General features: G+C 42.3%; 1 protein-coding gene across 4 annotated transcripts in view; it reads right to left on the bottom strand.

Moving 5' to 3' along the window:
- chd3 (chromodomain helicase DNA binding protein 3) overlaps positions 1–12,507 on the bottom strand; it is a 59,435-nt gene that overhangs the window by 13,650 nt on the left and 33,278 nt on the right. For all 4 annotated transcript variants that reach the window (XM_040043473.1, XM_040043474.1, XM_040043472.1 and 1 more), the window contains 5 exons: positions 9,423–9,531; positions 5,686–5,818; positions 2,766–2,961; positions 1,767–1,930; positions 1,317–1,443 (listed from right to left, as the gene is read on the bottom strand). In XM_040043473.1, the coding sequence (XP_039899407.1) occupies positions 1,317–1,443; positions 1,767–1,930; positions 2,766–2,961; positions 5,686–5,818; positions 9,423–9,531 (729 nt within the window). The remainder of the gene's footprint in view (positions 1–1,316; positions 1,444–1,766; positions 1,931–2,765; positions 2,962–5,685; positions 5,819–9,422; positions 9,532–12,507) is intronic.

Genomic DNA, 12,507 nt, shown 5'->3' on the forward strand with positions numbered 1-12,507 from the left:
TAAATCAGCTCTCCTCAGGCCAAGAGCAGCTGGTGTATAAAAGTGCACTAAAGTTTTCAGTGAATGTTTGGCATGACTGAGTAACTAGACGCCGTAAAGTGTGTGCGCTCAATACAGCTCGTTGGCACGTTTTTACGAATCTGTAGATTTTGCAAACGGTGCCTGCTCCGAGCCTGAAAACAAAAGCAGAACTTTGGCCACATCGTGAACAGAATTTAGAATTTGAAACCAAGGTGGAGTCTTGAGAAATATCAGCGTGCGACTGCTGATAACAAGAAAATTATGAGTAAGTAAGGTAAAAAACACAAAAGGAGCCACCAGAGCGAACAGATCTGTTTACAAATGACACTGGTTAACAGATTTGTTTTGAGTTCTGCTTCATGAGACGTGGAAAAAACTGCACGGTGGTTGTTTTTCTTGGCTTTTAAAAGATAACTGTCTGTGATTGTAAAGCAGCATTTGCAGTCATTCATTCAGACAATGACTCGGAGCAGCTCGGAGCGGCAGGAAGAGATTTGACTGAAAATGATAAACTGAGAGAAGCTCAACAGCAATGAGTTACCTGCGACCATAAACTCTGAGCTCATTTTAAACCTGCGCGAAGTGTGAATTTGCACAACCCCGACCACAATGATCCCTTTGACATCACCAGAGTAATTTTCTCAGACTGGATCCAGACCCAGAAATAAAAAATTTAAAAACAGCACCACGGCTTCCCACAGGTTGATGAGAGCTCCTCCCGATGAGCAGACAGAATTTTTATGTGGAAAAATCGATGGGAAATTACTAAGACAAACTGAATGTTGCGCCTGAGCCAGCAAAACCATCTCCACCGCTGTCAATTATCAGCACGTTAACGAAAAACAAAAACAAACATGACTACGGCCACTTCAGATACAGATTTAATGCACAAAATGACTCTAAAGAACCCTTAAACTGACGCTGCGGCGCTGCTTTGTCCTTAAACATCCTTAAATCACGTGCTGTGATAAGAATCAGTTCCTGAGCCAGAGGCAGAGCTGCACTGACACAGCAACAACACCTCCGCAGAGAAGCATAAATCTGAGTAAAAGTCATCAGCTTGCCAAGTGTCAGACAGATCAAACAAGCTTCTTCTTCTGTGCTATAATTACTGAAGCCCTAATGCCTCGAGATGTTCGATTATTACTCAGTAACTCACCTGTTTGTCTCTCATACGTCCACAAACTGCATTTTCTGCTGACAAAGCTTTTTTTTTTTCTTTCTTACTGTCATATTAAGTACACACTTTGGTGCTTTACAGCTGCTACAGTGTCAGCGGCGCCTCAAACACTGACCTGATATGAATGATCCGGGTGGCATCTGACTGTAATTGGCCCCTCCCATGTGTAGGGCGCTCGGGGGCGCGGGTGTGAAGGGGGCTCCGTAGTTCTGAGGGGTTGCGTAGGGTCCTGGAGGTATGGGCTGTGGAGAGAGACCGTGGGAAAGACAAATAAAAGGTTTTCTTTAGAAATTCTGCACGTGGTGATTTTAAGAAAATCAAAAAATAAAACGAACCCCCTTTTGAGTTGTGCAAGGTGACCAAAATAAAAAGTGCAGAGTAAGCAGCTGGGGAGTTAAAAAGTGCAGGTGGGTGAGGATAATGGGCTCTATGTTTTCATTGGATGTCTTCCATCTATTATTTTTCCACTGAGGGCTGGCAAAGCTCGAGCAGGTTTCAACCTGTCAGCGTTTGTGTGTGTGTGTGTGTGTGTGTGCTGTATTTAGAGGCAGCCTGATGTGCTGACCGGGGGTGTGTGCGTCTCTGTGCCCTTGCTGGCCAGTCGGCTGAGGATGCTCCTCTCTGACATCTGCAGGCGGGCGGCGATGGGTGGGACTCTGGACAGCGTGGCCGGTAGCCGAGTCACGTCGGCCTTCATGTCGCTCAGCAGCTCCTCCAACTGGTTCAACACTGCAATGACAACAACAATAAGAAGACCACAATAAGAAGAGCCACCAACCAGGTGCTTCAGCTTCTCATTTTTATTTAGTTTGCTCAAAATCTTCAATTAATATGAAGAAATGTGCTTTTTTTGGAAGGTGGCAGTTCAGGTGTTTCACATCCGAGGCTGCTTCTGTGCTATGAAGGTCAAGACTATAAATAGTCTGCTTAAGCAGCTTTATTTCAACAAGCTGTTGCTTTTCTTTCCTCAAATGCTGAGAATAAATGTTTAAATAGCACATTGTTGATGCTGTTTTTGTAAGAGATTACAGTTCCCATCCTCCAGTATCTGCCCTCTCTGTCATCGCACCCTAACAAGTAATTAATCACCATCCGCAGCGCTGCTGATAATAAAAAAAAAGTTTTCGCCTTCATTGCGTTCGGGTCTGTTAAGACGTACGAGACAAGAACAAGACCAGCAGTGTGCTGAGCGTGTTATTCTGTCGACAGTGCGATATAAACATGGACGGGCTTGCAAAGGAGCCAGCGAGGAAATGTTTGGAGCTATCACTTATCATTGTGTAAGCTTATCTGCCTGCCGTTTTTTTTGAAGTCAGCTCCAGGCAGAGCGATACGGTCAACTCAGCAGGAAAAGATTGCACAACAGCTGCTGCGAGATACGCCGATCTTTTATCCCCCTCTGATTATCTGCCTGACAATCTTCCCTGCTTTCTCTGAATCCGTCTGCGTGCCTCTGCGCAGATCTGCTTCCCCGACGCAAACGTTTGTGTTAGATTTTGTTCGCTGAACAACACGAAACAATTTCCTCGCAACTCTCGGTGCCTTTCATCCGATCGCTCCTGACCTTTGTGCAGGACAGCGTTGGCTGGCTTGTTTCCCGCCAGAGACTCCTTGCTGAGGTGCTGGTGTGACTCCGCCAGGCACTCCACCTCTGCAAAGCGTGCATTGAGCGCCATGGCCGGGTGGCTGGGATCCTGGGTCATGTTTAGATAAGCTGCCCGCCGCAACTGCTCCTCTATCACCAGCGCCTGCTCCAACAGCTGGAGGATGATGGATCGGGAGGAGGTCAGTGGAGAAAGAGCAGAGAAAGGACTGTTTATGAATCCGAGGTCACTGAAACCACAACATGTATATGTGCTTTACTATGATTAAAAAACAACATGTAATTTAAAAAAAAAAGTGATTTAAGAGTTGTACTGATTGTGGTTTGCACTGTATTCTGGGCCTTCCTGCACACTCTAGGCTCCAAAATGACAGCGCGGTGATGAAGTGCACTTCAACACAGATATCAAGTTACAAAAACATTACAGAGCGCTAAAATTTGCCACTTCAGTTGGTCTGCAAAGCCTCCAGGGCTCTCTTGTTGCGTAACTTACACAATAGTTCCACTCCCAGTCTGGATATTAATAATGTACCACAGCTACAATTTAGATACCGTCACTGTATACAGTTAGTAACTTCTATACTCTTGTTCCATATGTGCATTTTATTACATTTATCGTATGTTTATCTTAAATGGAGCTTTAAATAATTTAAAAAATCATATAAAAAGTTTTTAAAATCTAAAGTTTGGTTATAAAATCAACACAACAGGCCGTAAAAGTACGGCTGAAACAGATCTAGTACCTGAGGAAAAACTGCTTGTTTAAGTTTTTGTTTGTGTATAAAAAAAATGTAAAGATTTGCTTCCATTATTTATTTATAAATCACAATCTTAATTTAATGTAAGTAATTTTGAGGGTTGGACTGTTGTTGGGTCAAACTGGCACTGTCGAGATCGCAGCTGGACCAGTTCATCAGCAGGCTGATATTATCTGCCGTTAGAAAAGGCATTTATAATGGCAGATAAATGCACATTTAAAAAGGAGAGAATAGATAATGGATTGCATTTATATAGCGCTTTTCTAGGCACCCAAAGCGCTTTACAATTCCACTATTCAGTCACTCTCACATTCACACACTGGTGGAAGCAGCTACAGTTGTAGCCACAGCTGCCCTGGGGCAGACTGACAGAAGCGAGGCTGCCATATCGCGCCATCGGCCCCTCTGGCCATCACCAGTAGGCAGCAGGTGAAGTGTCTTGCCCAGGGACACAACGACCGAGACTGTCCGAGCCGGGGCTCGAACCGACAACCTTCCGATTACAAGACGAACACCCAACTCTTTGAGCTTTGAGCTAGATGATACAAAGACTACGAGTGTTGGTGTTGCATAGCTTTTCCTTTAGAGAGCACTTTGCAGCTTCACTACTGGCAACCCATGTATCTGTTAAGCTGCAATCAATGAGCAACTGAGCCAAACAGAAACTGGCAGTGAATCAGTAAATAAGTAACTATACATAACAAATATTTGGGAAATCTGTTTATATTTTTCAACTCTACAAGGAAAAAAAAAATCAGCAGATATATATTGGAATATCAGATTTTTAACTCACCAAATATCGGTACCAATATCGGTCGGGCTCTAAGGAAGGTCCCACATGGGTAATTGAGAGGGACTTTTTTCACATTTTTAAACCAATCAACCAATTTATTAATGGAAAACTTAATCAGGGTGAACACACTGCATCCTGTCCTAATGGTGGAAATGCTGCGATTAACAATGTGCCATCAACACTCAACAAAATATGTTTCTAAACATAAAAAATACATAAAAATACATTTATTTGTAATTTAAAACACCATGTTTTTTTTAAAGGTATGATATAAATATCCTTAAACAAAAGTTATCTATAATCACACAAAGTGTGTCCAGATCAAACGAGAAAAGTCTATCAAGACTGATAATGATGAGAAAACACTGAATGAATCAGCACATTATACTTACTGGCGTAATTTGACAGTAAGTATATAACCACACACCTGATTGAAAAAATACTGCTAATAATAAGATGTGACACAACGTCCTTATTACATTCTTAATAATGCAGCGTAATTAATAATTCAGACAGTGGTTAATTAAAAACAGTGAATTAATAAACCAGCGTCACACTTAGCCAATAAGAAAACTGACAAAACAGATGACCTTTGCTCTATTTATACTGAAACCTCCAGATCTTCTCAATTTTCTTACAAATTTCTTATGTTTTTTTAACAATGTCTTAGTTGGCATACTAATAATAAAGGCCTCTCATGATTAATCCAGCTTCGTGAGTAAATGTACTTTATGTGTGTATGGGTATCTGTGTGTGGGTCCTGGTAAAGGGAGTTATTTGTAGTAAATGCGTTGCAAAAGCTGTCGTGTTACACAACCAATTACAACTAAGACAGTGTGATGAGAAATCGTTTTATTTTCTGCTGTCCTGTGCATTCTCGATGGCAGGTTTACCCCCCATGAAAGCCTACAATAATTTAGCGAGAAAATAAATGAGAAACGACGAGGCTGAGGCAGAAAAAGCGATGCGATGCAGTAAATGAGGATGTTGAGTGCAGGATCTGAAACATGTGCGCCGCTCAAAAACAGGATGAGAGCTCTTCCAGAAATGCAGCGGTCAGCAATACCATTCAGCTAATATGTGGGTCTAGGGGCATCTGTCATCCGACCATCAACCGAGTCAAGTGATCGAAGACACTGGACCGCAAGGCTTTTTATAGCGACTGAAACCATCCGCTGTCGTGTTCACGGCACACCACGTTCCCGCATACGTGGTATGAATTTGTATTCAACATGTGAGACCTTTGAGAGCTTGGAGGAAACTGACATTTATAAAATGTGCGAGTCTAATGTTGAACGCAAGAAGTGAAGGTTTTCGTGACACATCTTACCTTGAAGCGCCGAGCCAGGAACTTGTTCTTCATTTCCAGGAAGTTGCCTTTATTCGCCTGCGTCTTGAAAGGCTCGTTGATGATGGCGAACTGGGGATCATTCTGGATGTCCTGCCACCGAGCGTAGCCGTGACTGGCGCTGAGGTCAAGGGTCATGTTAACAACACTTTGGGAATAAGACAATAGAAAGTATCTAACTAAGCACACAACATCACCCTGAAGCTTAACAAGGAGCACTTTTAGACATTTGGTGCATTGGGGAGAAGTATTAACAACATAATTTTAAAGAGATACGTTCATAGCAGGAGTTAAATCTGCACATAAATACCACTACCATGTCATCACCATGAGTGCACTAATGTAGCTTAAAACAGGGGTGTCAAACATAAGGTCTGTGGGCCAAAATAGGCCCGGCAAAGACTCCTATCCAGCCCATGGGACAGCTTTGGAAAATGTGAAGGAGGGCATTAATCTTTGTATTTATCTATTTTAATTATTTAATCATTTTAATTGTATTCTCATAGATTTTGAGATTTTCTTTTTCTTATATCAAGACATCTCAGGGAATAAATGTTTAGTTAAATGTCTTTACAATGACAGAAAGTGGAGTTTGTTGGTCCGGCGTGGTAAAGATCAAAGTAGTCTGTGTGTGGCCCTCAGTGTAAAATGAGTTTGACATCCCTGGCTTAAAATAAAAACTAGAAAAAGAGAAAAAACGTAATTGCAAACATCTGTAGTTTCGTCAGAGGTTATAGGATCATTTGTGCTGCTTTCTTATAGCTATCCTATGCTAACCTAATACTGAGTTGTATGAAAAGGAGGAAAGGTGGCCCCTGTAGCCTGCAACACACATGCAGTTAAGGGATTGCCTTCATTGCATCTCTAACCATGTTTTTCGGTGGCTATGGCTCAGGAGGTAGAGTGGGCTCTATGCTAACTTTAAAGTTGGTGTTTTGCATGTCAAAGCATCCTTGCAGATGATGCAGAATCCCAAGTTTCCCCTGATGCCTCTATTGGAGTGTGAATGTTAAACAAGGTGCTTAATTAGTAGGGGTGCAACGATATTCGTATCGATATTGAACCGTTCGATACAGTGCTTTCGGTTCGGTACGCATATGTATCGAACAATACAACATTTGTAATTTATTTTATCAACTTTCCTTCTGACGATGCTGTCTGTGTTGAGCGCTCAGTGAATCTGCGTTCGACTACTCCGCCTAGGCTGCACTGTCGAGCGCAGATCCACTGAGCGCTCAACACAGACAGCATAGTCAGAAGGAAGAGCGCAGGGCAAGCTAGCAAGACAGAAGTTAAGCTCTCCTTGCAACATTCAGATCTGGCGTTTGGAATTATTTTGGTTTTCATGTGACGTATGACCCTGAAGGTAAGCAAGTCATGGACTAAAGTAAAACAGTATGTTGGATGTGCCATGCAATGCTCAATTACATGGGTGGGAACTAGTGTGTTAGCGCAGTTAGCTTGTTAACGTGTTGGCCGTCTAGCCCCATGCACGGGGCGATCGGTGGTAGCTCGTTAACGGAGATTTGCCGTGTTGTGGCGTTAAGGTCATTTCAACGAGATTAACCTGAAAGCACTAGTGGGAACACAACGAATATGACTGCACATTTACGCCGACATCATCCTAGTGCAAAGACAAAAGCAACAAGCATGCTACTAACTTTAGCCGAGTCATTTAGACAGCTGTTAGCACATGATTCTCCTTATGCTGCTGAGAATATAGCCCAGAAGAAGCGGATAGTATAGCTTTTATTTTGGAAAGAGACATTTCTCTGTAATAAACTCTCTTTTCCAAAGATGAGTGATTCCTCAATCAGATACAGGGCTTGCAATATCGCTAGCCCGACGTCCTGGAGCTAGCGATTTTTTCAGTCGGGCTACCAAAATCTATCTCTTCCCTGCCCGTCGGGCTATTGTAGGAAGGAAAAATATATGTCAATGCTTTTGCATTCTTTCAGAAATGTAGCTGGGTAATTATGTCATTGGCATTGGTGAGCCACTGTCAATATGTGACATATTGTAATCGCGTTTGAATTTGCGCTTGTTTTTTTGCTTTCACTTTGCAATCGCGCGAACTGTGTATAGAGAGCGACAGCACTGATCTGTGAGTGATGATAATTTGTGCACCAATTCCTCTGACATCGTCTTATTAATCGTTAGCTTACTATGCAAACATGACAAGTGAAATCTCCCGCAGCTTAAACATGTGAGAGGTTGATCGCGCAGAGAATCGCTGAGCTTATGTGAGTGCGTGTGTAAAAGCAGCACGATATATATTTTAGTTCTGCTGAGCCAAATAAGACAGGTCAGGGTGAAGAATTGACAGCCAAAGAAAAGCTTACCACAAAACGGAGAAGTTATGACAAATCAGACTATAAGGCAAAAAGAAAGTGCAGCTTTATGGTTTCATGGACAAAATAATTTCTGTGGCTGCAATATGACGAGCTAAATAACCAGGGCTGCACATAAGTGGTCCGCAGGTGCGCATTCGCTGTCAAAATAAAAAAACACGCACAAGGGTTAGGGTTAAATTTAAAAACTGTACTTTTGAGTTAAAATATATATTTATAATTTTAATAAATGACAAATTAAAAAGGCATGAACATTTTATTTTGTATCGAAAAAATATCGAACCGTGACACCAAAGTATCGAACCGAACCGAACCGTGAATTTTGTGTATCGTTGCACCCCTATTAATTAGATAAGCATAGTGGTATATAAGTACCTGCTAAGCACTAACTTTGCCATTTTGGAAGCTTAATTTAAAGCCCAAATCAGATAATGATGTTTAATGGCTGCAGCTGATCGGTTTAGCTTTAAAGCATGAAGGCCAGAAACAAAGAAAAAGCAAGTCTTACTCTGTCTAGAGTTATAAAAAAAATCCACCTTTCTTTACTTTAGTTAGTTTAAAGTTAATGAAGAAGAAACAGTAAATTATTTTCTTAATATCTTCAGCACCAAACAGAAAAAATTGACCACTTTTGACCTTTACTGCAAGCAGCAAAACTTGATGCTTAAAAAAGAAGCAAAAGCAGAAGTGCTAAAAACTTAAGATCTCACTTAGGACTGACTCCGAAAGTGAGTCAATTCCTTTAAATTCCTATAGACATCACGCATCAGCTGGTATCTGTCCATGTGATGCAACCACACCATTGGGATGCAGCTTACTTGGAAGCAAGCGAGCCTCATTTGATGACTTTGCACAGGAGCCTCTTGCTCAAGTACGGCCACTTCTGGCTCCAAAACCAACATGGCAACAGCCCAAATGCCACACTCGGGCTTTAAAATAGAAGTCCACAAAACAATAGCATTGCACAAAGATAAGTAGCATCTTCTAATCTTACTCTCACACAGAATGAAAACAAAGGCGAGTTTCCTTCCAAAATGGAGCTATTCTTCTAAGTGTGTTTTTTTTTACATTTTAATTTCACCTCTAAGCAGACTTCAGGCAGACTTCTATTTCAGTCTATACAGGCCTCAGCATCAGCTTGTAGAATAATGAAACCTGAGTTTAATGTGAATACTCCACAGCCTTAACGACCATAATAGAGAAAGCAACATGAACTAAATGACCCTCCACATCAGTGTCCAGCAGACACACAGCTTGCTGTTTACTGAGGTCTGGCCGGCTTGTTGACTTATTACGCTGGGCTTCTGCCGGCCGATAGAAAAATAAACGCGCCAGGGTCATCGCCCGGGCAACTGCCATCAAGGATACATCACGATTCCCGCCAACAGCCAGAAGTCGTGCCGGCGGTGCCAGATCTCGTTCATCTTCCCCGAAGAGATGGCAGCCCGCTCCTCGTTCTGCCAGAGAGTGTGCAGCTCTGCGGAGAGAAGCGAGCACAAGGTAAAGAACACGAGGCGGGTTTACACGGCGCACCCAGAGCTTTTCTGAGTCCGCGATCAAGGAGGAGATAATTCTGGCTCAGTGCTGCTTTTGTACTGAAGCTCTGGAACACAAGGGGAATGTTTTGCTCGTTCATTTAATGTTGTTTGGACTGCTTGGCAACGTTTTTGGACAAACTGGATATTTTCACCTTCACACCTTTTTCACTTGATTAGCAGGGGGGTGTTTCAAACACAAAGCCAGTATTCAGACAGAGAAAGTGAACTGAGAGTCGTAGGACAAAATGCAACAGATGTAGAGAAGTCTTATTATCTGACAATGTTTTTTAAATATCGTGTTCTAGTTTTGGGGAAGTTCATAAAAGAAGTATCATAGAAATATGAGCGGAAGCATGACGCTTGAACAAGCTTTATGGAAATTCCTATGAAATTTAGCAGAACACTTGTTCACACATGTTTCCTTGATTGTTTCTTCTGATTACCACTGAAACACTTCCAAAAAAAAAAAAAAAAAAATTACACAGGAGAATAAAGCTGCTAATGAAGGAAATGTTGATGCATGACATCATATACAGTAGTGTGAAACAGCCTTGACCCCCCCCCCCCCCCATTTCTTTAGATTTTGCTAGGAAAATGGGAAGTACCTGCAGCAGTTTGTTAAAACGTGCAAATCTACATGAAATACGGTGTATAAAGCAAAAACGAGAGTTTGTGCGGCTTCTTGAAGGACATTCAAAGCTCAAAAATGATACAATTCACTCCATCAGACCTGTTTCACTGATTTTTCAGTCCAGTTCTTGCGTAATTTGGCATGTCCCTGCTTTTTCTCGCTGCTTCTCTTTCCACCCTTCCACTGAGACCATTTCTGATAAAGTTTCAGTGAACAACAGAGCCAAGTCAACTGAAGGGCCAGATGTATCTCTGAGGTCCTGTGTCAGGGCTCTGCTGGATTTTTTCCTATTTCTTAAAGACGCTCGGGGAAAGAATCTAATTGGTGCTAAAAAACTTTTTTTTTTATATCTGTCAAACTATGTTTATAGATTCAACTAAAGAAATGGGAACAAACTGTGTTTTTGTGACAAAGTGTGCAAAGACATACTTTAAAATTGGCTCTGTGCTACGTTTTCTGAATCACAAAATTGGTTCATCACTTGATTTAGGGGCCTTTTTGTGCTCTGTGCTAATGACTTACAGTGGGGCAAAAAGTATTTAGTCAGCCACCGATTGTGCAAGTTCCCCCACCTAAAATGATGACAGAGGTCAGTAATTTGCACCAGAGGTACACTCCAACTGTGAGAGACAGAATGTGAAAAAAAAAAATCCATGAATCCACATGGTAGGATTTGTAAAGAATTTATTCGTAAATCAGGGTGGAAAATAAGTATTTGGTCAATAACAAAAATACAACTCAATACTTTGTAACATAACCTTTGTTGGCAATAACAGAGGTCAAACGTTTACTATAGGTCTTTACCAGGTTTGCACACACAGTAGCTGGTATTTTGGCCCATTCCTCCATGCAGATCTTCTCGAGAGCAGTGATGTTTTGGGGCTGTCGCCGAGCAACACGGACTTTCAACTTCCGCCACAGATTTTCTATGGGGTTGAGGTCTGGAGACTGGCTAGGCCACTCCAGGACTTTCAAATGCTTCTTACGGAGCCACTCCTTTGTTGCCCGGGCGGTGTGTTTTGGATCATTGTCATGTTGGAAGACCCAGCCTCGTTTCATCTTCAAAGTTCTCACTGATGGAAGGAGGTTTTGGCTCAAAATCTCACGATACATGGCCCCATTCATTCTGTCCTTAACACGGATCAGTCGTCCTGTCCCCTTGGCAGAAAAACAGCCCCATAGCATGATGTTTCCACCCCCATGCTTCACAGTAGGTATGGTGTTCTTGGGATGCAACTCAGTATTCTTCTTCCTCCAAACACGACGAGTTGAGTTTATACCAAAAAGTTCTACTTTGGTTTCATCTGACCACATGACATTCTCCCAACCCTCTGCTGTATCATCCATGTGCTCTCTGGCAAACTTCAGACGGGCCTGGACATGCACTGGCTTCAGCAGCGGAACACGTCTGGCACTGCGGGATTTGATTCCCTGCCGTTGTAGTGTGTTACTGATGGTGACCTTTGTTACTTTGGTCCCAGCTCTCTGCAGGTCATTCACCAGGTCCCCCCGTGTGGTTCTGGGATCTTTGCTCACCGTTCTCATGATCATTTTGACCCCACGGGATGAGATCTTGCGTGGAGCCCCAGATCGAGGGAGATTATCAGTGGTCTTGTATGTCTTCCATTTTCTGATGATTGCTCCCACAGTTGATTTTTTCACACCAAGCTGCTTGCCTATTGTAGATTCACTCTTCCCAGTCTGGTGCAGGTCTACAATACTTTTCCTGGTGTCCTTCGAAAGCTCTTTGGTCTTGGCCATGGCGGAGTTTGGAGTCTGACTGTTTGAGGCTGTGGACAGGTGTCTTTTATACAGATGATGAGTTCAAACAGGTGCCATTCATACAGGTAACGAGTGGGGGACAGAAAAGCTTCTCACAGAAGACGTTACAGGTCTGTGAGAGCCAGAGATTTTCCTTGTTTGAGGTGACCAAATACTTATTTTCCACCCTAATTTACGAATAAATTCTTTACAAATCCTACCATGTGAATTCATGGATTTTTTTTTCACATTCTGTCTCTCACAGTTGAAGTGTACCTCTGGTGCAAATTACTGACCTCTGTCATCATTTTAAGTGGGGGAACTTGCACAATCGGTGGCTGACTAAATACTTTTTTGCCCCACTGTATATGTCAGTGTCAAGGAGCTTGAGTGTCAAACAAAAAAAACCATTCCTCTGAAAATGGCAAGGTAGAAGAACTGTTTTAAAAATGAGTGAAAAAGCAGCCAATGTCCAAAGATAAACTTTGAAACACCTTCAGAAAGCCCAGAAAACTATCGCGCA

Source organism: Simochromis diagramma, unplaced genomic scaffold (assembly GCF_900408965.1).
Source record: "Simochromis diagramma unplaced genomic scaffold, fSimDia1.1 OVJJ01000656.1, whole genome shotgun sequence".
NCBI lineage: Eukaryota > Metazoa > Chordata > Actinopteri > Cichliformes > Cichlidae > Simochromis > Simochromis diagramma.